The following is a 27,818-nucleotide window of genomic DNA, read 5'->3' on the forward strand; positions in this document are numbered from 1 at the left end:
TGCTCCACAAACAGCCAGATCAGGGTTCCTTGGCATTGTCCGAATGAGTTCATAAGTTTCCTCCAATTTCTTAGAATGACCAAGTAAATCAACCACACATGCATAAGGGTTTAGATTAGGCATAATAAAGTACTCATACTTCATGCTATTAAAATATTCTAAGCCTTCCGCCACCATACCTGATTTGATGCAAGCACATAATATGGAGATAAATGTAATATCATTAGGACGAATGGTTGATTCTACCATACGATGAAAAACAACAGTGGCATGTGTTCCTTTCCCACATTCAGCATAACGCCAGTTCTCAATGCATAGGCATGCATCTCTTTTCTACATGTCAAAGCTTCCTATGCTATTATATGCAGATAAGACACAAACGAGAGTAACAAAGGTTGGATTCAGGCTACCAAGCATTTCCCTGTCAATAAGTAAGTTTGCAACTTGTGGCCACCTTGAGAAGGTTGATCCCCATGTCTAAATTGCATAAACAAGAATAAGCAGAAAGGACAATGGCTATGGTGATTTCATCTGGCATGATATTTTGTGCTTTCATCATTTTAAATGTCTCAATAGCTTTCTAAGGCATCAAACAAGTCTCATAACCTAATATCATAGCAGTTCACGATACCACACCTCTACATTTAGTTTGAGAGAAAAGTGTTTCGGCTTCCTTAGTAAGTCCAAAAGATGAGTACATTAATGAATTATGAAAAGAAGTGTCTTTCTTGAACACCATGCGGAGAATGTAACCATGAATCTGTCTTCCCAATCTCACATCACTCAAAATTGAATCAACGGGATATTCGATCATCATACCGAATAATCTCAGTCCCTCCAAACGTTCCTCGTTTTCAAAATACCAAGAAATCATAGCATTCCACGAAAACTTGTCTCTGTTAGGCATTTTGTCAAACACCACCCTAGCAATGTTGACATCTCCATATTGCACATACATAGTTATCAAAGCATTAACCACATTAACATTGGACTCAAATCTGCCAAGCAAATTGTTGTCAAGAGTCCTTGTTCGTTTACCTTCATATACCTGAGTCAACATACCGGGCTGGTTGTTAGAGTAGGTTGAGAACACCTGTTCCTTCTTGGTGGGAATGGTTGTGTTTCTGGGAATGAACACATTCATGACTCCTCTTGCAGGCTCGAAACTAGTGGATAACAACAAAAGATCCTCCATTTTTCTCATTACCTTCGCCACCGAGAATAGCAGCTTGCACTGCAACACCATAAGCAAAAACCTCATATGGGTTAAGACTCTGGCAAAGATCATTTCCATTGAAGAAGTCTTACAACAACTGTTGAACCTTGGGATTCCTAGTAGAACCACCGACAAGAATAGCCTCATGGACGGTGCGCTTATCCATAGTAGGGTCCCGCAAACACTTCTCTGCGAGTTCCATGCACTTCCTGAATAAGTCCATGATAATCTCTTCAAAATGCGCACGGGTGATGGTTGTGTAGAAGTCAATACCCTTATACAAGAAATCCATCTCAATGGTGGTTTGAGCACAAGAAGATAGAGTTTGCTTGGCCCTCTTATATGTTGTTCTTAACCTCCTCAATGCTCTGACATTTCCATTAATGGTTAGCTTGTGCTTCCCATTGAATTTTTGAACAAATTGGGTCACCATTCTGTTATCGAAATCATCACCTCCCAAGTGAGCATCCCTAGCAGTGGCTTTCACTTTGAAAATACCCTCCTTAATGGTGAGAAGAGAGACATCAAAAAACCCTCCACCGGGATAAAAAAAATGAGAGCATTCTTCGCACCTGAGCTAATGGCCTTTTTGTTGAGTCCATAAGCAATGGTAGTCGCGATAGGCTCGTTGATAATTCACATCATGTTGAGCCCAGAAATGACACCATCGTCCTTGGAGGCTTGACATTGTGAGGCGTTGAAGTAAGTAGACACAGGGACAACCATATTTCTTATGGTGGCTCCTGGATACGCCTATGCGATCTCCATCATCGTGATAAGAATGGTGGAGTGCCTAGCGGTCTGGTCCTTCATCGCATTGCTGATCAATTGTTCTATGTCGGGGAAAGGCACGTCGGGTGGGGTAGTTTGGTGACCCTGATTGTGAGTCATGCTTTCAACACAATCGTGTTGCCAGAAGCCGACGCAAGGGTACATTGGTAGCACAACGACACCACCATGAGGATCATCTTCTTTGTTGGACATTGGCGTGTGGGGCTTGCTGTTGGTGGTTTGGTGGATGGTGGAGGAAGGGCATGTGTGTTGGTGTTCTAGCGTTGTCATTGGCATTGCAGAATTCATGGAAGGCAAAGTCTGCATGGTCTGCACAGTTTGCAGAGCCGTGGTATCGCATAAGGCTAGCAATCGGATCCAGGTACTCTCAAAATCAATCCCAAGGGATTGAGCTGGATGTACATAAGGAGAAGATGTGTGCTGAAATGGAAGGGATGAGTTTGATAGAGGTGGTTGCTGATGAATGGTTGTGTGGAGAGGATGCGACAGGAAGAGGTGGACTAGTGGGTGGTGTGGTATAGCATGGTCGGAGTAAAGGGACAGGCAACCATGGGAGGCAGTCATGGGCGGCAGGTCGAACCAATTGTTAAGAACAGAGGAAGAAAATAAAGGGGATTTCCTTGGATTCGAGGACAAGGTGCCTCCTCTCTACTCTAAACTACTTTGATCAAATTCATTCTACCCCGTTTTGGTCATATATTTGTGTATTTATAGGGATAATGGGCTGCATCATAACTTAATTGATTATCCACTGTAAGAGCCTTTACATTCCACTACTAACAACCTATAACAGACTTTGGCATTTTCCTAAGACCTACTACTAGTGTTTCCTGCATATTTTACACGAAATCATCTAGATAAGTTAATCTGATAGTCCTCCTCTTGGGCCTACTGGCATGGGCTTCTGCTACAACTTCTTCATATTTGTTTGATTTTTTTTTATATTCAGGAATTGTTTGATTTAAGAGAAATAAGTGAAAAATACACTGGTTAACGTTATAAAAATATTGATATATTCTTATCAACATGTGTGACTTTTTTTATCAAATGTGAATAAGATTTATTGGAAAAAAAATAAAAAAGAAGGGCACAAATATAAAAATACACTGCTTACTTTTACTAAGAAAAACGAATGAGATTCACCTTTGTCAAAATTAAATTTGATCCTAAATTAGTTAAAACAAATGGAATCATATTATTTTTATTCATAAATTTTTATTTTGGTCTTCGAAATCGAATTGGACATTAATTTAGAAATTAAAATAATGAGTGATTAAATTGTATTTTGAAAGAAATAATGAGTTATTACCTGGAGCTTTTAGGGCAATTCTAAGGAGAGTTATCCTATGCCTTAATGTCATATTAATAACTCATGTAGTAATTTACATAATATTAGAAATGAACTTTTTATTATTCGTTAAAATTTATAAAATAGAAAAAAAATGCTCATTAAATAAAATATGAGATTCACAAAAATTCATAATTTATGATAAATCAATAAGAGATTTTGGTTAAAATAGTGATTTCCAAAATATTTATCTTATTAGAGAGCAATTGAGAGAATAATGAATTTCTTAAGATTTGAGATTTGATACTATTGATACTATTGAGATTTGAGATTGCACAAACTTTCTTTATTTTTATTTTATTTTATATCATCAGTCTACCTTATATGAGAATACAATGTGATTTTTTTCAAACAATTAAGGGATTAGTGGAATGTACAAGGGGTATCAGTGTTCAAACCAATCTAATCCGGAATTTCTTTAAATTTCTTTGGACCATTTTTTTAGATAACCAATCTAATCGGTTTTTGGATGATGTTTTCGAAATCAAACCGATATTTTTTCAATACATATGCATTATTGTTTTGTATTTCACATGCATACTCTGCATTTTACGTGTTTCAACTTTCATAGTTTTTAATTTTTTGTCCTTTCATTAAGGAGACATGTTGTGATGTTACAAAACTATTAATCCAAAGCACCTCAATAAATATTTAAGCCTTTTAGAAATTACCTTTTCAAATTGTGTGGGTACTGACTCTTTCATGTTCTTTGCATTTCAAGTTTCACATGTTTTACGTCTGGTATGCATACTCTACTTTTTTTAAAATGAACGCTATAAATGGATCTAGTAGTAATACAATAGTTAGGAAGATAAGTATTCTAAATCTATGTGATAATATGGATAAAAAAAACCTATTATTGTAATATAACCACGTAAGGATGTGTTGATGAAAATTGAATCATCTAATCCAAACGGCAATGTATCAGATTGAATTGGATCAAATCAAACCCAATTACATGTTATTTTAATCTTTTGATTAGATGATTTTTCTTTATTAAAAAACAATATGCCAACACCTCTAATAAGGAGTGTTAGTGTAATAAGAAGAAAAATAAATCAAATGTCATTGATCTAAATTATTACTGTGTTGATTAAAACTTTCACCTTGAAAATTATTACAACATAAAAATTCCACCTTGATAATTTATTTTACAAGCACACGACAAATAGTGAACCCTGTTCAATATTAGGGTTGGTTACGTAAACCTAACAACTCTTTATTAACAAATTTTCCAAATATATACATTTAAATTAAAGTTGTTTTTGTTAGTTTCTTCTAAATTTTCACCCATATAAAATAGGTTATGTTTTCACGAAATAAAATAATTATACATTATCATTAAATTCACAAATCATCATATATGATCTTAAAAATTATACTAGCTATAATTTATTATTAGTTGACAACATAAAATCATTTTACATTATGAGTATTATCTTTAAACTCTTCTTCTATGTTACCTAATTATTTTTTTAATCTAAAATACATAAAATTTTGAAACATATATATCTATTGAATAAGGTTTTTATTTTGTCAAAATATACGAAAAAGGTATATTTTAGATTTATTATTAAATAAATTTATATAGTTATGGTTGTAATTTTAGTTTATGTTTTACTAAATTTAAATAACTTTTCACTATATGATAATCTCCCTAATCCTTTTTAAAGGGATCTTTAAAAAAAAACTGTGTTGATTATTTTTACAATATATCATCTAAATTATATTATTTTTTTAAATATCATCAATTATTGAAAAAAAATTGGTCAATAAACAAAAAAACAGTAAAACATTGTTTTTTACTCTCTCTCTCTCTAATAATAGGGGTATTACTAGCTATTATTTGAGATACATTAATTAATTAGATGAAAAAACAATAAAATAAATTTAAATAATTTAAAAATAATTTTAAATATATATAAATATTAAAAAATTCAATATCATTAATTTAATTAAATTCCTTAATTCGTATGAAGATGTTAAAGGAGCCCTACATTAAGTAGGACCAAAGGTAGTAAATTATAAACTCTTGTTAGTTTTTTAAAAAAATATTAGTTAGGAAAATATTTTTGAGGATAGACGTCATTAAATTTGTTTTAGATTAGGTCCATGAAAAGGTTCAACTTAGACAAACTCAACCCAATAAGTAAGTTGTGACGTCGTTAGGGTTCATCTTAGAAATATATAGGCACATTAGATGACTTTTAAGTTCACATCTTTGTATTTCGAGAACTCAGACAAACTCCCTATCAAGTATTCTAAAATATTTTGTTTTGTATCAAAAGGCTCATTGCATAGGGAATGTACTAAAACATTTCAACCACTGATCTTGCTTAAAGATCATTGTCATCTAAGTGTTTTTCAGTTACTACACTAAAACTCATTATACACTTATAACTTTTTATTTATTTAAATGGGCATACAAAGTTTGGAGCTAGGCATTTCCCTTTAATTTACACCTAGAAATAGGAGCATCACTCTCCATTTAAGGTATGCAACCTGATTCTTTAATTATAAAAGATGTATCATCGCTAGAAAATATAATAAAGTCTCATGAATCTCATTGCATTAACCGCAAAGGGCATAAGACATCTCATGCCGCTGAACTTGCTTAGAGGTCATAGTTACCTAAGTGTTCTTCTATTACCATACTGAAACTCAATCTACACTTAGAAAATTGTTGATTCAAATAGGCATGAAGTTTGGAGTTAGGCAATTCCCCTTGATCTACATCTATAAAAATAGGAACATTGTTCTCCCTTTAAGGTATGCAACTTGATCCTTTAATTACAAAAATGTGTCATCATTGGAAAATGTAATAAAGTCTCACGAATCTCATTCCATAACAGCAAAGGACAGAAGACATCCTAAGTCGTAAATCTTGCTTAGAAGTCATAGTCATTCAAATGTTATATGGTTACCATACTGAAATTCAATCCACACTTGGAGAATTTTTCGATTCAAATTAGCATGCAACTTAAACCAAGCATTTTCTTGATCTACACCTATAAATAGGAGTATTGTTCTTCCTTCTAAGATATGCATCATATTTTTTTTGTCTTAGGTCAGAGACCACGGATGTCCTCCAACCCACTGGATCATAGACTAATCCCGCTAGTAGTGCGTGACTAGCCCAAGAAAATTTTACACACGATGAGAATCGAATACGAGTTATCCCGCTAAATAGATCACTCTTACTCATGTGAATGCAATGAAAGTTTACACTATAACATTAACCCTTTAGATTACATCAACAAATCTATACAGGTGTCACCTCCTCAGCTACCAAGACTCTCAACAAATCTATACAGCTGAAGCACCATACAAGCTGTAGAAGAACTCCCTTCCTTGTTTTGGCTATTGGCTATGCAATCTATGATTTCGGTCACGAAACAACATCTACATGTATGCTGCTTGCAAATTTAAACATTGAATTCATACTTATAAGGTAATATATTCAATAAAAAATAAAGGCATAAAATATTCTTTTAAAATGGCCAAAAATATTACTGTTAAAAAACTTTAAAATTTAATAGATTTGATTTAGGTTAACAATCTCATGTGACCTAAAAATTATTGGGGCCTGCTTCATTGTACTTTAAGCATATTGCAAAGGCCACATCAAACATAGGCACACCACAAGTGGGCATAAGTGCTGCGCCGACCTCACTTCACTTGTGTGTCTCGCCGAACGCTCAAAAGGTCACTTTCCTATATCAACCACAAGCCATCTTACTTGACCTGTCTCTGTCTGTCCATTTATAAAATTCTATTCATACCTTCATTTTCATTCTCACTCCCTCAAACAGTCAAAACTTTCATCTTTGTCATCCACTTAACCCAGGTAAGCCTCTTTGCCCAATTTCTTTCTGGCAAATCTCTTTCATGATTTTGGATTTGGATTTGGATTTAACTTGTTTTGCATGCATACTACATAGACTTCTTTGTTTTCTATGCTGTGTTTTTTTGTGATAAAGTTTTGTTTTGTTGGGTGATCTCCTCTGCTGTCTGCTACATAGATGACAATTTTAATTTGATTGATGTTTTGAATTGTTTGATCCACACCCACTTTTTTTCATTTCCGTTGATTCATTATTTTGATTGTTCATCGAATTTCAATATCTGTAGCTGGGAAGAGGGGTTAAGATAGGGGTCGATATGATGGTTGGGGGAAACTTTTGAAATTGAAAAACTGGAGGAGAGCTCAGAGTTCATAATTACTGCGCCATTTTACATTTTCATTAGTTAACAATCCCTTGTTTTTTGGGGTATTGTATATTGAATTATTGATGGGAGGAATTGCCAATCAAAATACCCCTTTTATGCACTTTGATTTGATCACTTAAAAAGATTTATGATAAGAGATAGATTAACTCTAAAACGGTGATAATATAGTCTATGTTATTGTATTGTCTTTGTTCTACTATTTCTTCAAGATGTGTTCATCTTACGTGCAATTTTTACTATACCAAGCATACCCTTTTACCCACCATAAGTTACATGAGCATAATAATTATATTTTTTATGTCAACTTGAGAAAACAAGGTTTGTACTTGAGTGAGTTGAGTCATTTTTTTTGGCAAATACTTTTGAGTTTTTCACTATTTTAAACGGAAGTCCAACCGAGACTCTTAAGTATTCTGATGGCTTTTGGATGTGCTTTGCGTTCCATTTTTGGGTAATTGTGTATTGGTCCCTGCGCTTGTATTAGTATATATTAATATTACTTATACTTTTGGTTTAGATTGAAAACAATTTTTCCATTTAACTTCTAAAACAGTTATTGTTTATTTTACACATTACCTTGAGTGATTTAACACCTTCTCAACCCATCCGCTGAAGTCATTTTTTTATCAACAAACGATCCTTAATTTTTCCATTTTTGTTCTTGTGTACAAAATATGTTTGAAATGTGGTTTATGATTGTTGTGCAGACCAATGCATACTTGAGTGACCTTGTTTCACATAGTTGTGTTCTTCCTGTTCACTTCTGTTCTATTCTCATTTATAAGTTTACATTGGTTTTCTATGTGGTTAATCCTAAAAACCAATTTGCCTATATCTGGATTCAGGTGTAAAAATGTCAGCAGTGAACATGTCCACTATGAGACTTCCAAGAGCTTCCTTGTCTGGAACAACACCAGCTAGGAGATCATGTGCTCTTACAAAGAGTCCATCATCTTTGAGGTCTGTGAAGAATGTGTCTAAAGTGTTTGGATTGAAATCATCTTCCTTTAGAGTGTCAGCAATGGCGGTATATAAAGTGAAGCTGATTGGACCGGACGGTGAAGAGAATGAATTTGAAGCCCCTGATGACACTTACATTCTGGATTCGGCTGAAAATGCTGGAGTGGAGCTACCTTACTCATGCAGAGCTGGTGCCTGCTCTACTTGTGCTGGCCAAGTTGTTTCAGGCTCTGTGGATCAGGCAGATCAATCCTTTCTTGATGACCATCAAATTGAAAAGGGTTACCTTCTGACATGTGTCTCATACCCGAAATCAGATTGTGTGATTCACACCCACAAGGAGGAAGATCTCGTCTAGGTGGGGTTGTGTGTCTTTTGTTAGTTTCTCTAAGCTTGAATATTGTCACGGTAGCTAGACATATTGTGAAACTTTGTTGGTGTTGGTACAACTTTTTTGAACCGTTCTAAATTTATGTGACCTTTAATATGTAGCCATTAGATTGGTTCAATCAAGAATAAGGCTATGTTTCCCCCATATTGTGTTCAAGCTTAAAACTTATTTTGAAGTTCAAAATATAAGCTTTAAAAATAAAGTACAAGTTGTTTGGCGATTATTGCTTAAAAGGAGAGATTAAAGCTCTGTTTTATTGTCTCAAGAAAAGTTACTGTAGTTAGCTTTTTTCTTGAAGTTATTTTGTTTTACATAAAAATAGGGTTCTTAATTTTGTAAGAATGTTTTTCCAAAAATGTTTGGCACAACTTTTCTTTTTAAGGGTATGATTCCCCTAGCACATATGATTCGTACTCACGAGTTGGCTAGTTACCTTGTTATACAAAATATTATAATCCTGATGCATGATAAAAGAAAACTTGTATGAATTATATGTGCTGGGGGATCATAAAACTATTTTGGTCGAGATCACAAAATATGATTTCCTAGCACGTATAATCATAAAGTTCTATGAATTATACTAGTTGATAAAAAAAGTTATTCAATTAGGTTCTTTTACGTTGTAAAAGGTTCAATTAAATTTTTTATTTTTTAAAATGGGTCTTTTTTCTTCTATTTGTTCCAAAAAGTTTAAAAATAATAGGAACAATTTTGGTTTTAAATGAGATCAAATTAAACCTATTTTAAAGTAAGAAATTTAATTAAAAAATTTAAAAATAAAAAAATCAAATTGAAACGTCTTTGAAAATTACAAGATCTAATTAAAATGAGAGAACTAAATTTAACTTAAAAACTAAATCGAGAATAAGGTTATGTTTCTCCCATATTATGTTCAAGCTTAAAGCTTGCTTTAAAGTTCAAAATATGAGCATTAAAAATGAAGTATAAGGCCGATAAAAACAAATAGGTTGTTTCATTGTCTCACGACAATTAATCTGGATCATTTGTTCAGGATGAAAAGGAGGAAAATACTAGGGTATACATTTTTTCTAGAAGTTATTGTAAGTTTTTTCTTTGCATAAAAATAGGGTTCTTAATTTTTTAAGAGTGTTTTTTCAAAAAATATTTGGCGCAACTTTTCTTTTTAAAAGTATGATTTCCTTAGCACATATGATTCATATGCAGTGTTGACGTGTTTACTTAGTGTAATATAAAGTGTTATGATCCTGATCCTGATGGGTGAGCATCTCATGCATCAGATTCCCATAAAGTGTATGCATCATTGTGAGTTTCTCTTTAGTTAATTACATTGTGAAAGATTAATCTTTCTTACTAGACCTAATCTCAATAATATTTTTAATTCAATTTTATCATATTCAAATTAAGAAATTTGACCAAATTTATGTTGATTTCACTTGGTAATTTAAGCAACACACTCTCCAACACAATAATTAATAATTTTTGTTACAAATTATGGAATACTACCTTGGTGTATTGAGAAAATGTTTTATAATTAAAATTTGTGATAAATAAATATTTTTAACATATAAATTACATTTTAAATTTATTATAAATATTTTATCTCGTGACAAAAGTTTTTTTTAACTATTAATAATTTAATTGAAAAATATTGAAATTCAATTTAAAAATAAAGAAAAAGATGATTAAAAGAGATAAAGTTAAGAAAAGTTAAAAAAAAGTTTCTGTTAAAGTAACGACTTTTCAAAAAAATCTCATTTAAAATAGTTATATTAAATTATCTATTTATATAGAAGATTATTATAATAATTTTAATATGTATTTTTATCAGTATACTAAATTAATTTATCTGTATTTTATCTTTTCATCTAATTAATATACTAAATTATGTATTTTATTTGTCATTGGTTGTTCATTACAAAAATCCAAAATTAATTTGTTTACGTCTATATTTTTAATTTATATTTATATATGATTTATTTCATACTTTGTTTTTAATAAAAACTAACCTTTTAATATTTTATAACATACAGTACCAATAGCCTCTCTTTAATGAGAAGATTTTTATATGCTATAATTCAGTGAGCACATTTTTAGAAAATTTTAAAACCATTATAAATAATAAAAGAATTTAGTTGGAATGGTTTTAAGAATAAATATTGTATTTATTAAATTCATTTAATATTTATAATAATTTTAGTATTAAATATCATATTAAAATTATAATTTTTATTCGGTGTTAATTTTTTAAATCCTTTTAATATTTATAAGGGTTTTCATATCAAATTTAACACGTAATTAAATTAAATTATAGTATTAAATAAAATTTCTTTTAAAACCACTATAAATATTAAAATAATTTAGTTAGAATGGTTTAAAAATAAATGTTATATTTATTAAATTTATTTAATATTTGCAATATTTTTCATATCAAATTTAACACGTAAATAAATTATACCATAGTATTAAATAGGAGTAACATTTATTTTGAAAACTATTATAAATATTGTAAGTGAATACAATAAATATTACATTTAATATCACTCAAGACCACTCTGAATATTAAATGTATTAAATGAACCTAATAAATGCAACATTTAATTTTAAAACTAATATACATATTAAATGAATATAATAAATGTAAAATTTAATTTTAAAACTATTACATACATTTAAATGAATATAATAAATATCACATTTAATATTTTTCGTAGACCAAATAGAGTGATAAGAGATATAAATTAAAAATAATAATTAATATTATATTAAAAAACTAAAATAAAACTACCTCAGATCTTATATATAAATAATAAATTATACTGTAAAATATATTAGCACATTTTCTTATAAATAGAATCAGAGTAATAATTATTATGGAATTTTTTACACAATAATTATTATGAGATAGAAAAAGTAAATGAATATAATAAATATAAAATTTAATATCAAGACTACTCTAAATATTAAATAAATATCAAATTTAATATTAAAACTATTCTAAATACTAAATGAATATAATAAATATAACATTTATTTTTAAAACTACTATAAGTATTAGATGAATATAATAAATATAATATTTAATGTCAAAACTACTCTGAATATTAAATGTATATAATAAATATAACATTTAATATCAAGACTACTATAGGTATTAAATAAATATAATATTAATATAAATTTAATATTAAAATTCGTACATATTATGAATCTTCTGTAAAAACAATGAAGCTAATAATTATAGCATTTAATATCAAGGCTACTCTAAGTATTCAATAAATATAAATATTTAATATTTAAACTATTCTAAATAGTAAATGAGTTTAATAAGAGGGTGTATTTAATTATGATTTTATTTTTTTAAAAGTCTTTGAGGCATTTAATTAATATTTTTAAATAATAGAAATAAATCTTGTGGTATTTAATAAAAAAAATTTTAAAAAAATTCAATAAAGTTTCAGTGATATTCAATTAATATTTCTTACATCTTAAAAAAATTCTTCCAGTATTCATAAGTATATAAATTTTAAAGAATTTTTTCTTAGGATGGATTTTAATGGATTTCATGAGGTTTTTTATGAAAAAATACACATTAAACAATTTCACCCAAATCCTTAAGGTTTTATAAGACTTTATTTTTCTGCAAATTGACGTGTTTTTTGTTTCATCACACATAATCCTTTGTCTTTTTTGGTGAAAGCAGTGGACATTCATAATTATTTTTCCTCTTTCGACCAATGGTCAACATGTCTTAAAACATGTGATATGAGAGATTTTTCCAATCGTTTGAATTTGGAGAACATTTTGTCTACGTGCTTATACATATAGATGAACATGAATATATATGAAAATGAGAAATATATAGTTTTAATGAATGTGGGAAGTTGACACATGTATAAACAGATAAATATATAAATGAGATTTGAAATAATTGTTGGCGTGTTTTTTGTTTGATGAGATCATTATTGTGATAATGACTACAAATATCCATACTACTAACAACTATTGTGGTATATGAATTTTATAAAATTAACATGATTGATAATTGAAGGGGAATGAACCTATTGTACTTGTAAATATGCTAGTGGAAATTTATTTATTATGCAACAAGATTAGAGTTCTTTGTATAAGATGAGTTTGATTTAAAGTGTTAGGTACACAAAATTCATGGATCTTTATTAATAATTTTGAATACTTTCTAAAAATTCACAAAGTCATTTAAAATCTTGAAAATCCATAAATGTCATTTCAAATCTTATGAGTTCATATTTTGTAAATCTATTGAAATCTGAACTACAAAATTCTAATCATAAAAGTCTTTTAATTTTTTTTAAAGTCATTACATTCTTATAGAGTCTTTTAAGATTCCCAGGATTTTTTATGTCAAAATAATATTTTAAAATCATAATTCAATACACCCCTAAATATAACATTTAATTTTAAAACTATACATATTAAATGAATATAATATATATAACATTTAATATCAATAATACTATAAATATTAAATGAATACAATAAATATAGCTTTTAATATGAAGACTGTTATAAATATTAAATGAATACAATAAATGTAACATTTAATACCAAAACTACTTTGAATATTAAATGAATTTAATAAATATAACATTTAATATCAAGACTACTCTAATTGCTTAAAAAAATAAAGACTACTCTAATTATTAAATGAATTCAATAACATCTATGTAATATAACATTAACATTACATTATTTTTAAAGTATTAATATAATCAATGAATATTGAAATTATTTTAAATAATTAATGAATGTAAATGTTAAATATTAAAGTATAAGGTTATCAAATTTAAGAATTTACGTAGATTTGTGAAAGTTTCATAGATTCAACTTATTAACTCAACTCGCAGACTCATTAGAGTTCGTTTCATATAAAAATAATAACAGAATATCTATAAATAATGCACCAATTAAACATTTCAACAATGTAATAAAGTAAAATATTAAATCATAAATTTCACAATACTTAAATCACCAAGTCTAATAATGCATCACAACTAGATAATAATTTGCAAATGTTATAATAATGGTAGATAATTCTTATCGAGGGTTTGATGTTATTAAAGGTGATAATTTTTTGATTCAAAAACAACACACTAAATAAAGATATGTTGAACACTAAACAGACAGAAAATAACCTACAATGACTTATATTTTGGTTTAATTTTTTTGACTTGCTAACTTATTGACTCAGTGGTAAACTCGAGAGTTTACTAAGTTTACTTAAAGTTTATCAAGTTTACCCAGAATTTACTAAAAAGAGATTTTACACACGAGTCAACTCAGAAAGGGTAAGTTAACTTATAAACTCGTAAGAGTTAATGAGTTAAACTTAGAGAATTTGATTGTCATGTTAAAGTGTATGCGGTAATTTTTATTTTATTTTTACATTTATTGCACCAAGATTTGAACCTATAACCTCACATATATTATTTTAATCCCACCACTAAGTCGACAAGTCAAGCTCATTGAAATTAAAAAGAGAGGCTTAAAATTAGAGTTACCAAAATAGATCCAAGCAACACCTAAAAAAATGTGGTCTAAAAGTAATCAAATCAATTAGGCTTGGCCCAATGGGCTCAAAAGATAAATCAATGTTAAGAATTAGAGAGTTACTTTAGACACCCAACACAATTACTGGTACACCTAACAAATAATATGAAGTGACAAACATGCCCTTCACACTAATTTAAAAAACCCTTCCCTTCCTTCGTGCAGTCCTCACTTCGTTGTGGTTATCCTCAATTTCTCCTTCGTTGTTGTAAGTATTTCCTCGTGTTTTCTAGTTTATTTTGGGCTACCATTATCATTCTTAGGTGTGGAAGGGGATCCATATAAGTTATATGGATTGTCAAACTACATTAATTTACTTAATTTTAATTAATTAATTAATAATTAAATTATGTTGTTTTAAAATTTATTTAATAAAAAATATTGTTGTATGCTTTAAAAATGTATTTAATTAATTAATTATAATTGTTTTTTTTTCATTGGTTTGTAATAATTTTTTAATTCAATAAATTACTATTTTTTTCTTATTTGTTTATGCAAATTAATTATATTTGAAATTTGAAGTAGTTATTTGTAACATTTTTATCATATATTTATGTTTACTAGAATTATTGATCTTTAGTGTATAAATATTTTTTTAAAATTGTATATTGATTTAAGAATATATAAATGTTTTTAAAAAATAAAGTAATAAATTGGTGAAAATATATTTATGAAAGTGAAATATTATTTGAAGAATGAGACTAATTTTTATGACTATTTTAAAGTGCAGATTATGGTTAGAGTCAGAGGTTTGGGTCAAACTTTAGACAGAGTTATCGTAAGAACATTAGGTAGAGAAGTAAGTTGTGATGTCGATGAAGGCCCCAATGGCAAAGACCAACAACATCTGCACCTAGGCAACAAAAAGTTGCACTTGTTGTTATGGATGTTGAGCATGTGAATCATGCTGATGAAGAGGTCCATGAGTAGCCTCAAGAGGCACCTACTGATGATGTAGTTAGTGATGTCGAGGGTTTTCCAGGTGAGCCTCACGACCCTTCAGTTTTGATGGACTATGTTCATCATGTGATTGTGATAGTTTAGAATGGAGAGATAGTTATATTTTGAAATTAAAAATATTTTCATAAGCATTTGTTATTATTGTTCAAATGATTTATATTTTTATTTTTAAGAACGTCTTGAGTTGAAGTTGTTCTTTTATGGAAGGAAGGTAGAGAAATTTGGCAGGTTTGCTCCTCAGATTGAAGGCTTAGTGACTACCATAGGATTAAGTTCTCTGATCGCATGTTCGTTGGATACTGGTGATCGGGGACTTTTGTTTGCTTTTGCAAAGAGGTGACATAAGGAAATTAACCATTTCCATCTGCCAATAGGAGAAGTGACTATCACCATGGATAATGTGATATCATTGCTATCACACAATTTTTTGCATTTTTTAATGCATTTAACAATGTAATACATTAAATTAGAAAGGACAAAAAAAAGCAAATTTATGTTAAAACAACTAAATTAAGTTAAAAGTATAAATTATTTTAACATTAATATTACTTTCAAACTATAAAAAATTCAACTTTCGAATGAATGTTGAAACTATATTTATTTAAAAGTTTTTTTTATTAACAATTCTAACAAATAAAACAAAAATTTATTAATTTTTTTAAAAGGAACTTATGGATTGACAATCCATAAGTACCATACGGATTGACAATTCATAAGTAACATACGAATTGTGAATCCGTAAGTTATATACAACTCATGGATTATCAATCCGTAAATTTTATATAACTTACGAATTATCAATCTGTCTGTTTAACGCGAAAAAATAGATCGAGCACCTTACCTTCGCCATTAATGGCCAAATCAACCACCGCGACAATCACCACTTGTTGACGAATTACCGTAAACAATGCACCTCCGCCAAAGAGGACACAAAAACGAACGATCAACTCTCATGGAACACCTCTCACGAGAACGAAGGTGAAGGAAAAAATGGTCGCATGAAGAAATGTGAAGAAGGAAAGCGTTGAACGAGAACTTATAATGGAGGGGTATAATGGGGATTTAAAAATATTGCTGGGTGTACCAGCAATTCTGTTGGTGCCCAAAGCAACTCCCAACATTGCATCAACATCTATTTGAGAACCTTTGGTTTCCTGTATGGCTCTTGCTAAATACATATCATGTTTTCTAAGTTCACCCCCCTTTTCATTAAATTTGTATTGTCAATTATACCACCCCTATGATTGTTTTATTCCTTTAAACCTTTTTTACATTGCTTCCTTTCCTTGAACCCCCATTTTTTGTTCTTACCCATGTCTTCCTTCTACACAAGAAGGAGGACGTATACATCAATCTCTTTTCATAATCAATTTTTATTTTTCCTTTTTTTACAATAAATTTTATAGATTTAAAAAGCATGCAAATCAAAAGAAAATATAATCCCTCAACACCCTAAATGTCATTGTGCTAGCCGTGCCTAGATCCCTCCCGGTCACACCGCCCATAGAAGTCCCATCGTCACGATAATAATTGGTTTTCCTTCACGTCCTCGATTTCTTCCGATGTGAATGACATGCACCATTGTATGCAAAGAGCCAGTTGAGGAAGGTCTCTCCCATCAGAAAATTAAGAACACCAGCCCTAGCTAGAGTAGCACCGCTAAGACCTCTAGCCATGACCATGACATTGCCGCCGATTAAGTTCTTTGATTTCTCCACCATTTGCAAATAAAGGCGATTGCAATGCAAGATATGCATTTGGAGCTCACGGTTTTGTCTATAAAGGGTGTCCACAAAAGGGTAAAGGTGACGAACAAGACCGTGTTCATGGTGGTTCACACAGAGACGAAAGCAAGAGCACATTGTTGATGATGGCGTTGACCTGCTTGGCGAAATTGTGGGTTAGAGGATCTACTTATTCTGTATTTTGAGCTCCTGAACGGTGTCGCCCCACTCTTGAATGGAGCGAAAGAGCGAGATGACGAGTTTGGAGCTTTTGTTAGGCTTGGATGGGAGGAGAGGAATTTTATGATTGAGAGGGAATTTAAGGGTGTAGAGGGAAGAGAGAGTTTTGGATTTGAGTTGAGTTCGCGGGGGTGTGTAGAAATAGGGTATAATTGATGATAATAAATTTAATGAGAAGAAAGTGGGTTAACTTAGCAAACTTGAGGTGTATTTAGTAAGAGCCTTCCCGTGCATTTCATCTGTGTTCACTACGTTGGGCTAATAAATCCCACTGCAAACCATCAGTTTTAGACCCATTTACCCATTTGAAAAAAAAACTTTAATTATTAAAAATATATAATAAAGTCAATCAATTTTTTAATATAAAATAAATTTTCTAAAAACAAGTGCGTAACTTAAATAAAATATACAAAAAAAATCAGTCCATTTTACTTCCATATTTTTCTATAAATACCCGTAGAAATTTATGTAAACTAAACCTTATTATATTAAAAAAAGTTATACACTAATGGTATAAATTTTTTTATACAATCATCTCATCACAATACATCATATAAGATAAATTTATTAACTTAACAATTCAAACAATAATTTATAATTGAATAATAATATAAAACTATTTTATTTGTATAGTCAATTAAATTCTAAAAAAAAATAATGCGAGTTACAACGTTTCCAAAAATAAAAACTAAAACTCCTCAGCCCCATTTTGGTTCTATTTTTTTTTTTTGCTATTTCTAAAATTACCTTAGAATTGTTATGATTCTATTATTACACTTTAAATGAATTGTGCTTTGGTTCTAGTATCAGTGTCGGCTTAATGACAATTGACGACACTGATATTTGTAAATTCAAAATTTATAAAGCTCACTGATATTGTAAATTCAAGAAAATAAAAACTAAATTATGATCTCAATTTTCTACTCAAGAAACAAATCTATTTTCTAATAAAACTGTTTTCTTTTCTATAATTTTATGACTAGTGTCCTAACGGAAACAAATTAAATCATTAAACATGTAAAAGCCGTATCAGCCACTCCAACACCTCTATCATCCCAACAAATCTTATTTGTTTTGTATTAGCTGAATGTAAGTTTATACCTGGATTGACAAAATAGATTGGACCAGAAAATCATTCTCCATTCACAATCACTCATATCATCTTTAATCCCAATACTACAGCCAAATTAAATAGTAACATGCACCCAGTTCCTTTTTTAAGCATTGATAAGTTACCCAAGTAACACAGAAGCTTCGATCTATTCAGTTGACTAATTTCCTAACCTGAATTCATCCACGATGAAACTTATATTTAACTATCCCATTTTTTCCATACTGATTAGTTTTGGCACTGACAACTCACAGAAGAGAAAATTTACTGGAAAGGATTACATCACAAGTTCATAACAAACGTACCAAGTTTGGTGGATGCAATGGCATGGTTTCATCCGTCACGAAACTACAAATAAACAAGAAACACAATCTATACAAAGACCAAAGTTCACTCAGGGTCAATGTGTTTTATTCTCCATGCTTATTTCCCACAAAGTGACCTTGACGGGTTGTGTGAAAGATAAACTCAGTCCTTTTGAGCACCTTCAGGTTTCTACAAACAAAAGAAAGAAAAAAGTGTTAAATTGTGGTAGAAGGAAAAGGAGAGTAACTTAAGATCCGCAATAAAATATCAATGCCACCAAGTTGCTAGAAAACAGATGCAATATAAGTAAATCTAGGCCCCTCATTTCAAAGCCAGATCATATAATTCATATAAAGTATGGACAAGGCATCAACTTGATGGAGTATTCCAATTGCCCCAGCCCCAGGGGCTAGTGTTATTAAGTAAATGCAAATCATGGTAGATAACCACCCCACCACCACGGCTATGCACATGTGTGGCATATGGTAGCACTCATCGTTAAAAGATCCCCTTTGGTTCACAGTAAATTGAGTTTGATAGCCAAAAAAATGCACAAATGCAAAAAAAAAAATATTAAAGAACAGAATCGTATCAGCAATCAGCATTTCAGATTCAGAAAGAAAGAATTACAATGCAATTTGTTTGAACATCGCATTGAATTGATAGCAAAAATAAAGAGAGACGAATGTAAGGCCTGAACTCATTCCGTGTAAGATATAATGATGAGCCTAATAGAGTATCAAAGAGATTATGCAAATGATCTCAAATCAATTGTTCATTATATGGAAAATGAGCCTAATTGCGAAACAACGAGGTATACACTCTGGGTAGTCCCTCCTCCCCACAAAACAGAAAAGGAAGAACAAGCTTCAAGTCATGTGATGATTCACATGAACGGCAAGTAAATTGAGTGTTTTTGTAAAAGAAAATCTTAAACCTGGACAAGAATCTCAGAAATCTAACATGCACCAATGATGTGAAATTACGAAAACGAATCATAATATGTTTGAACATCATCCCGAGCATTACTTTACAAGATGGAATTCCTGAAAATGAAAAGAGTCAATGGTGGCAGATAGTGTACCTTATGAGCAGCAGCAGAAGCATCTTTGTCCGTGAGAGCCTTGGCCTTCTCAGACAGTTGCTTCTGTTTCTCCAACCTCTCCCTCTCCCATTTCTGGATGTAGACATTCTCTTTGGCCTGTTCCTCCTCGCTGAGAATGCGACCCTTGTCGCTCAAGAACCGACTCAAAGCCCCTCGATTTGTTGAGTCCATCAAACGAGTCATGGATCCTCCTCGACTCACCCACGATCTCATAGCCATTGCTTGTTAGAAAACACAGAAACAATCCCAGGCCCTATCTAGAACTTTCCATTTATATATTCCTCGGTCTCAAACTCCAACCCGGATAAACCTCACCAAAACAACACACGCTTCTTTTTTCTTATAACTAGTATTTAAGAATCTTTTGTTCTTATCCATTTATTTGAATTTGAATATAATACTATAATGCGTTAATTAAGTTTTTCGTTGCTAGATTTTTATAGATTTTAATTTTTAGTCCTTAAAAAGATTTTGATAATTTTTAGTTATTCGTTCATTTTTCATTAGTAATTATAGTTCTTTTAAATATTTTTATTTATTTATAGTTCTTTATTTGTTTTTTTATTTAAAATTAATTTCCTTTTTTTTTTTATCTTTAGTCCTTTATTTATTTTATATTTGAGACTAATTTTGAAATAATAAAAAAATGAAGGACTAAAAATGAGAAAAAATTTACAATAACTAAAATACTGACAAAAATTAATAAAAAATTAAAAATTATAAAAAAAGATTAAAGAACTAAATTTTTTTATTTAATTAAAAACTTAATTAACCCTACTATAATTAAGAAGTTTAAGAATCTCCAAACAAACAATCAATCAGCAAAATACAACTGTTATTTTATTTTGCTTTCTCAACATGTTATTGTATCTTATAATTTTTTATTATTATTGACAGAAATAATAACAATTTGTATTTCTCAACTAATATAAAATTATTTTATTATATTAAATTGTTAATTTTGACTAGGTATTATTATTTTCAAATGTTGATTTTGTCCAAATATTATAAGTATTATATGTTGATTTTATTGATTAATCTTTAAGTATAGAATAAATTGTGTTGTGAGTTGAATATTCAACTCATGTGTTGTTATGATGTTGCACAAAGATTTCTTATCAATACCATTTTAAAAAAAAAAACATTATGTTGGAAGATAAGTTTTACAACTTCATCCTTCGTTTGACAGTGAAATGTGCATTTGAAAAGATCAAATATAAACTCACAGATGTTCATTGAAAAAATAATAATAATAATAATAATAATAATAATAATAATAATAATAATAATAATAATAATAAAGTACATAAATAAGTTATAAAATAATTAAAACATCGATCCTTTTTTTTATTAAACGTTATCATACTGTAAGTTAGCCTGTTGCTATTGTGGTTTAGACTAAATTTGTTATCAAGCAACCCCAAGTCAAAATTGTTTTTTTTTTTGTTTTTTTCTCTCTGAAAAAAAGTCAATAATTTTTTATTGGCCTTTTCCTATTTAAAATATACTTATTGTACAATAGTAATAATAGTTGAACCTATACTGTACAGTACGTTCTATTCAATTTTTAACTTTTAACTCTTCTTTTAAAATGCATATTCAATTTCCAATGCTTTGCCGTTGTTCATTCGTTTGGAGTGGGTTGGCAAAATGCAATGCATATGCTAACTTGTAGCAGCCCAGCTTGCTGTTGCTTTCTGTGCTTTTCGCATGATTGGGCTAGGCTTGTCTGCTTGGGCTTTTCTTATTCCCACATTTATTATACTTAAGTTCACCCCCCACATTTTTGAAAAATTGCAAAAATCCTAAATTACCCTAACCTTTTCCTTCCCTCAGTTCTCTCTCCCCTGCTCACTCCCTTCTTCTCTAAAGCCCCTTCTCCTTTCCAACTAACCATATTGAATATCCCTTTGTCCTGATGTTCCTTCTACATAAACCTCTTATTACTGTTGTCAATATAGTCACAAACATATTGGGGGTACCAAACAATTTGCACCCCATAATAAGGAACTGTGGACAAAATTGCATTTGCCACACCTCCCAATTTATTTAGTAGACGACTCTTCCAAGTTCCAAGAAGCTAACCTTGAGTTTATTTGCTCCTCAATGTGATTGAAGTCAGCTCTCTGAATTGCTTCATGCACAATCTTCAACTTCGTGTTTTTTTAGTTACCATATGAATCTCCCAATTTATTTAGATTGTACAATAAATTGAGAAAACTCAAATAATTAAATCCAATAATTTTTTCTTAAAAATCATTTCAATCTAATTCACTGTGAACACCTTTATCTAAAATTTTACATGAAATTTCAAATTTAATTCAATTCTTACTAACATAATAATGCTGGATATTTTCTTAATTCCAAATAATACTATTAAATATTAGATTCAATGTTTATAATATATTCCACAATTGTATTTTTTTTATTTGTAAGAATTAAAAATAAATATCAAAAAGTTTACAACACTCACATATCCTAACCAATCAATTGAGTTAAATTCCTTATATAGGGATTGTATGAATTTTCATTTTAATACATATATTTAAAATCTTATTATTGCAAAAAATAATAATCTAATACTTTTTTTTAAAATACATGAATGTATGACCATGAAAAATGGCACCATGTTAAAAAAAACTGTTTTAAATATGAATATTTTCTCTCATAATTAATATTTTTTCTATGCAGTATTGTTTAAAAAAAAAAACTGTTTCTTCAATTTCTGAAACACCGAAAAAGAGAGAAAGAAAAAATTATTGTTTTTTAATTTAATATGGTGTGCTTACTCACAAAGCAGTCTTACACTAATCTCGAAATAAACTTATCAGATGGTCGAAAATCCTTTGGCACGTTAAAACACGTCGTACAAAAGATGCAGCTGATCTGATTCTCCACTTGTCTCAAGCAGACATCACACTGATCACAGGTGGAAACCAAATTTGCCTAAGTTCCAAGGCCTCGGTGTGACTCAGCCCCAAGTGACGCCAACCAAACGCGTCCTAACTAAGGTGTAGAAGAAACAGATAGTATATAAGTATACCATATAAGAGGAGAGTGAGTGGAGAAGCACTTCTCCTTTTTTTTTTCTCTGTTGAAATTGAAAGTGTTTTCCGGGAAATAAATAAAATAAATTAAAATCTTACACACTCTAGGTAGGTACTTCTAATTTAATCCACACTTTGACTCTATATATGTTTTAAAAATAATTATAATGCGTACTTACTTTCTCATTATACTAAATTTAACATCGATGATTTTATTTTCTGTTTCTCTTCTTTCCACCTACATACATCCCAAAATTTAGGGTGCAATTTTAAGTTTATTAACACATGTTTTTAGCTGCATGCTGCCTTTGTGTGTGCTCACCAAATTGCATTCTTCTCTTTATATGTTGTATTTGAATTTTCACACCATATGTAAACAAGATTACGTACGTGTCCATGATCAAATACAAATGCTGTCTTATACTGGCAATTTGATAAACAGCCGTCCATTTTTTCTTTTTCTCTTTAACTATATATGCTCTAGAATCTCTGAAGATTCCTCTGCCATCGAATTTCTTTCTTGGTAACAACGTCGTCGTTATGTTATTATTTTATTCTATTTTTATTTTATCATATATATTTCTTATTTTGTTCGAAGTATGTCATATTTTGATCGTGACAATTAGATTGTCATGTAGGAGTAGGAATATCACTTTAAAACATTGATTAGTCTGTAGGCAATATTGTCTTCTTTTTCCTCCTTTATTAATATATTTTGTCGAAGTTTTACCACAAGGTTGATTCGCTTTTTTTGTCCCTTTCTCTTGTTCTTTTTACCTCAGGTATTTTAGTCTTTCATGGATTATAAGATCACTGAGAAGTGTATGCATGTAATACTAAGCACCATAGCTGTTCTGCTTGAATTTATTTGTGTGTAAATTGTAATGTTTCAGCGTTGGCTTTCCCTGTAGCTGCTACAATGGTACTGTATATCTATTTTTTGCATTGTTTTCATTTTTTCTTTTACTTAATCTTCATTGCTTTGAAATTAATAAAACAATATAATATAGTTTGAACTTTGAACTATTGCCTATTCATGTAATTAACTTATTCACTGACTCTTATTGTTTTTCTGGTAGAATTCATTTTAAATTGAAGGATAAATTAAGAGGCAATACTTGTAAATTGACCTGTCATAATTACACAGGACCCTGTTTTGTGCCTTTTTGTCTCTGTCTTTGGTTTTGCATGTTAGCCTCACACAGATATTTAGTAGTTGTTCTGCATACAAGCCTCACACGTATACTAAACCAGTGGACCTCAAAGTCATGGCCTTACACCTATTGCATGCGAGTCTGTGACACAACCCCTGGTTTCCATATTGCAATGTGCTACGCCGTCGTCCTTGTTTGTTTCCATATGTATATTGATACCATCAAATTATTATATCATTTATATGGTCTGGACCATTACGTGTACTCTTTATGACATGTAATTGAGTTTTTTAATTAAAAAAATCAATGAAATTTAACTACGTAGCATCATATAGAGATAATTGACTAGAAATTTGATGACTTATTCTTTCCTAATCATATTTTCTTGTATTGATAGCCCCGCTGTCCCTTTTAAACTCCCGAGAGAGTATAAAACTGCATCGAATATTACAAGATGCACTCTTGTCAAATGAAGGGGGGGAAATGATACTACAAGCCACTAGGCATGGTATGATGCTAAATTAAATTGTGCCTGCACCCCAGGATATTTCATGTGGGATTCATCATTTATTGAGGAAAACTCTCCAAATTGAATCGTGCATTTATATTTTTTTTTCCATTTCTAGATTTCTTGAAGGCTTATGGTATAGGCACCTACAATTATCAGCACTTCTCTCTATTGATAAACAATTGGCTGTAATACCACAGTAGAGAACGATCACAACATTTTGTGCTGGTTACTTTTTGTTTTATGGTCATGATTTCACTCTCTCTAATCTGTCACTTCCCTCCATTCATTTTGTACTTCTCATATTTTTCACTTCCTGGTTGAAAATTGTAGTTCTCTTGGTACATACTAGTATTAGACATTCAGCAACAACAACTGAACTGAACTTCTTTATACTTTGACACAGGGTCTAGCAAAGGAAACAATAATGGGAGGTGGAGGCCGTGTGGCCAAAGTTGAAATTCAGCAGAAGAAGCCTCTCTCAAGGGTTCCAAACACAAAGCCACCATTCACTGTTGGCCAACTCAAGAAAGCCATTCCACCGCACTGCTTTCAGCGTTCCCTCCTCACTTCATTGTCCTATGTTGTTTATGACCTTTCATTGGCTTTCATTTTCTACATTGCCACCACCTACTTCCACCTCCTCCCTCACCCCTTTTCCCTCATTGCATGGCCAATCTATTGGGTTCTCCAAGGTTGCATTCTTACTGGCGTGTGGGTGATTGCTCACGAGTGTGGTCACCATGCCTTCAGCAAGTACCCATGGGTTGATGATGTTATGGGTTTGACCGTTCACTCAGCACTTTTAGTCCCTTATTTCTCATGGAAAATAAGCCATCGCCGCCACCACTCCAACACGGGTTCCCTTGACCGTGATGAAGTGTTTGTCCCAAAACCAAAATCCAAAGTTGCATGGTACACCAAGTACCTGAACAACCCTCTAGGAAGGGCTGCTTCTCTTCTCATCACACTCACAATAGGGTGGCCTTTGTATTTAGCCTTCAATGTCTCTGGCAGACCCTATGATGGTTTTGCTAGCCACTACCACCCTTATGCTCCCATATATTCAAATCGTGAGAGGCTTTTGATCTATGTCTCTGATGTTGCTTTGTTTTCTGTGACTTACTTGCTCTACCGTGTTGCAACTATGAAAGGGTTGGTTTGGCTGCTATGTGTTTATGGGGTGCCATTGCTCATTGTGAACGGTTTTCTTGTGACCATCACATATCTGCAGCACACACACTATGCCTTGCCTCACTATGATTCATCAGAATGGGATTGGCTGAGGGGTGCTTTGGCAACTATGGACAGAGATTATGGAATTCTGAACAAGGTGTTTCACCACATAACTGATACTCATGTGGCTCACCATCTTTTCTCTACAATGCCACATTACCATGCAACGGAGGCAACCAATGCAATGAAGCCAATATTGGGTGAGTACTACCGATTTGATGACACACCATTTTACAAGGCACTGTGGAGAGAAGCAAGAGAGTGCCTCTATGTGGAGCCAGATGAAGGAACATCCGAGAAGGGCGTGTATTGGTACAGGAACAAGTATTGATGAACCAAGCAATGGGCCATAGTGGGAGTTATGGAAGTTTTGTCACTTATCACTTAATTAGTAGAATGTTATAAATAAGTGGATTTGCCGCGTAATGACTTGTGTGCATTGTGAAACAGCTTGTAGCGATCCATGGCTATAATGTAAAAATATGTGGAAAGTGTTCTGCTTATAACTTTCTTCCTTAAATGCACACTCCATAGAACAATATTATTGGTACTAATTTTAATCTGAATTGAGGATGTTAACTGGTAGGTGAGGCCAACTTTAACCCTACTACTGTCGTTTTACAAGGTTATTAAAATCGATTTGATGTTATTAAATTTGAAATAGTCGCCATTTAAAAATAAAAAAATATAGAAGACAATTAAATTGGATTGGTTTTTAGATTCAAATTTAAAAATTAATCTAAACTAAACTAAAATTTTATAATAACATGTCTTATAATGTATTAAGTTTTTATTATTGTTATTGAGTTTGGAAGCATATAATAAGGAACATAAGTTAATATTTATGATCCAATAAGATCGACTTAGTATTAGAATATTTAGATGATTTGTATGAGATATTCAAACTTCATTCTTATCATAGAGAGACAAAAGTTAATATTGATTGTGGAGCAAAAAATGTTATTGGGAGCATATGCAAAGATAAGATGGATAAAATATGCTGCAGCCTGCAGAGCAAGTGTTTTGTCAAGTGACAACTATTCATGATGTGAACACAAGAATCCTTTCTATTTATCTATCCCACATAAAATACTTATTTTAATAATGGTGGTAAATAATGATTAAAATATTTGATTATTGGTTAAAATAAATAAGGAAAATATAAACATTCTCATGGAAAGTTTTTGTTAAAGAATTTGCCAAATATTGATTAAAATATTTGATTCTTGGTTAGGAAAAATCAGCAATGCCTAAGAATATTTTTTTCCAAACCTTGTAGAGTACCAAACACAATCTAAGAATTTTTCAAATCTATACGTGTTCAGAAACTTTCTGATTAATTTAACTGGAGGTAATTATACTTTTATCAAATTTTTAGTCTTTGAAACTTTTTTTTCTTAATTAAGTTACTGAATTTTTTTTAATTACATCTCTCATCTAACATTTGTATGAAAAATTAACCGCAAAGATCTCATGAGAGGTGAAGATACAAAACTGGTGCCTTTAGAATTTGTTATATGCACAAATATTTGTAAAGTTTCAACTTTTTTGGTTAATTCAACTCAAATATTTATTCACAATTATTTGATACGGCAAAAGGTTAAAATTTTACTTATAATACACTCCAAAAATATCAATTCGTTATCTATACCTCTAATTAGGTATATGCTATTAATTTTTTATAACAATCATTAGATAAGAAAACTCAATTAAAAAATAAACAAAAATTTAGGACTCAATTAAAAGAAAAAAAAAACTTAAGGAACATAATTGAATATTTTATAAAAGTATGGGGACCCGCACCCCAGAGTAATTAACTTAATTTAAAACAAGTTTAATTCATTCTCTTGATTTTATTTTTAGTAAAAAAATCATTCTCTTGAATTTAGATGTGTATATTGTAGCTTAATAATTTCTATTTC

General features: G+C 30.7%; 3 protein-coding genes and 1 pseudogene across 6 annotated transcripts; 2 read left to right on the forward strand and 2 right to left on the reverse strand.

Moving 5' to 3' along the window:
• Positions 1 to 622: 622 nt before the first annotated feature.
• Positions 623 to 2,572, reverse strand: LOC100815395 (heat shock cognate 70 kDa protein 2-like; annotated as a pseudogene).
• Positions 2,573 to 7,162: 4,590 nt separating this feature from the next.
• LOC100500583 (uncharacterized) lies at positions 7,163 to 9,062 on the forward strand. The gene is made up of 2 exons (NM_001249480.2): positions 7,163 to 7,203; positions 8,432 to 9,062. The coding sequence occupies exon 2, from the start codon at positions 8,440 to 8,442 to the stop codon at positions 8,902 to 8,904; it is 465 nt and encodes a 154-aa protein (NP_001236409.1). The 5' UTR covers positions 7,163 to 7,203; positions 8,432 to 8,439; the 3' UTR covers positions 8,905 to 9,062.
• A 9,726-nt stretch (positions 9,063 to 18,788) lies between these two features.
• LOC100306658 (uncharacterized) lies at positions 18,789 to 20,302 on the reverse strand. The gene is made up of 2 exons (XM_003555830.5): positions 19,931 to 20,302; positions 18,789 to 19,035 (listed from the first exon to the last, which is right to left on the reverse strand). Exons 1-2 carry the CDS (start codon positions 20,168 to 20,170, stop codon positions 19,009 to 19,011), a joined length of 267 nt encoding a protein of 88 aa, XP_003555878.1. The 5' UTR covers positions 20,171 to 20,302; the 3' UTR covers positions 18,789 to 19,008.
• A 2,695-nt stretch (positions 20,303 to 22,997) lies between these two features.
• FAD2-1B (omega-6 fatty acid desaturase) lies at positions 22,998 to 26,437 on the forward strand. Of its 4 annotated transcripts, XM_006605820.4 has the most exons (4): positions 22,998 to 23,106; positions 24,550 to 24,660; positions 24,779 to 24,906; positions 25,067 to 26,399. In XM_006605820.4, exons 3-4 carry the CDS (start codon positions 24,904 to 24,906, stop codon positions 26,225 to 26,227), a joined length of 1,164 nt encoding a protein of 387 aa, XP_006605883.1. In that variant the 5' UTR covers positions 22,998 to 23,106; positions 24,550 to 24,660; positions 24,779 to 24,903; the 3' UTR covers positions 26,228 to 26,399. The 4 variants fall into 4 exon arrangements, with proteins under 4 accessions (XP_006605883.1, XP_006605882.1, NP_001341865.1 ...); XM_006605819.4 differs by lacking the exon at positions 24,779 to 24,906 and having other exon boundaries at positions 22,999 to 23,106; NM_001354936.1 differs by lacking the exons at positions 24,550 to 24,660; positions 24,779 to 24,906 and having other exon boundaries at positions 23,065 to 23,106; positions 25,067 to 26,437.
• Positions 26,438 to 27,818: the final 1,381 nt, after the last annotated feature.

The sequence above is a fragment of the Glycine max genome, chromosome 20, assembly GCF_000004515.6.
Source record: "Glycine max cultivar Williams 82 chromosome 20, Glycine_max_v4.0, whole genome shotgun sequence".
Classification (NCBI taxonomy): domain Eukaryota; kingdom Viridiplantae; phylum Streptophyta; class Magnoliopsida; order Fabales; family Fabaceae; genus Glycine; species Glycine max.

Excerpts from the sequence above, each read along its gene's own strand:
- LOC100500583 (NM_001249480.2), top strand. The coding sequence starts at position 8,440 with ATGTCAGCAGTGAACATGTCCACTATGAGACTTCCAAGAGCTTCCTTG.
- LOC100306658 (XM_003555830.5), bottom strand. The coding sequence starts at position 20,170 with ATGGCTATGAGATCGTGGGTGAGTCGAGGAGGATCCATGACTCGTTTG. Across the intron at positions 19,036-19,930 it reads CTTCTGCTGCTGCTCATAAG|AAACCTGAAGGTGCTCAAAA; the intron begins GTACACTATCTG and ends TTTTGTTTGTAG.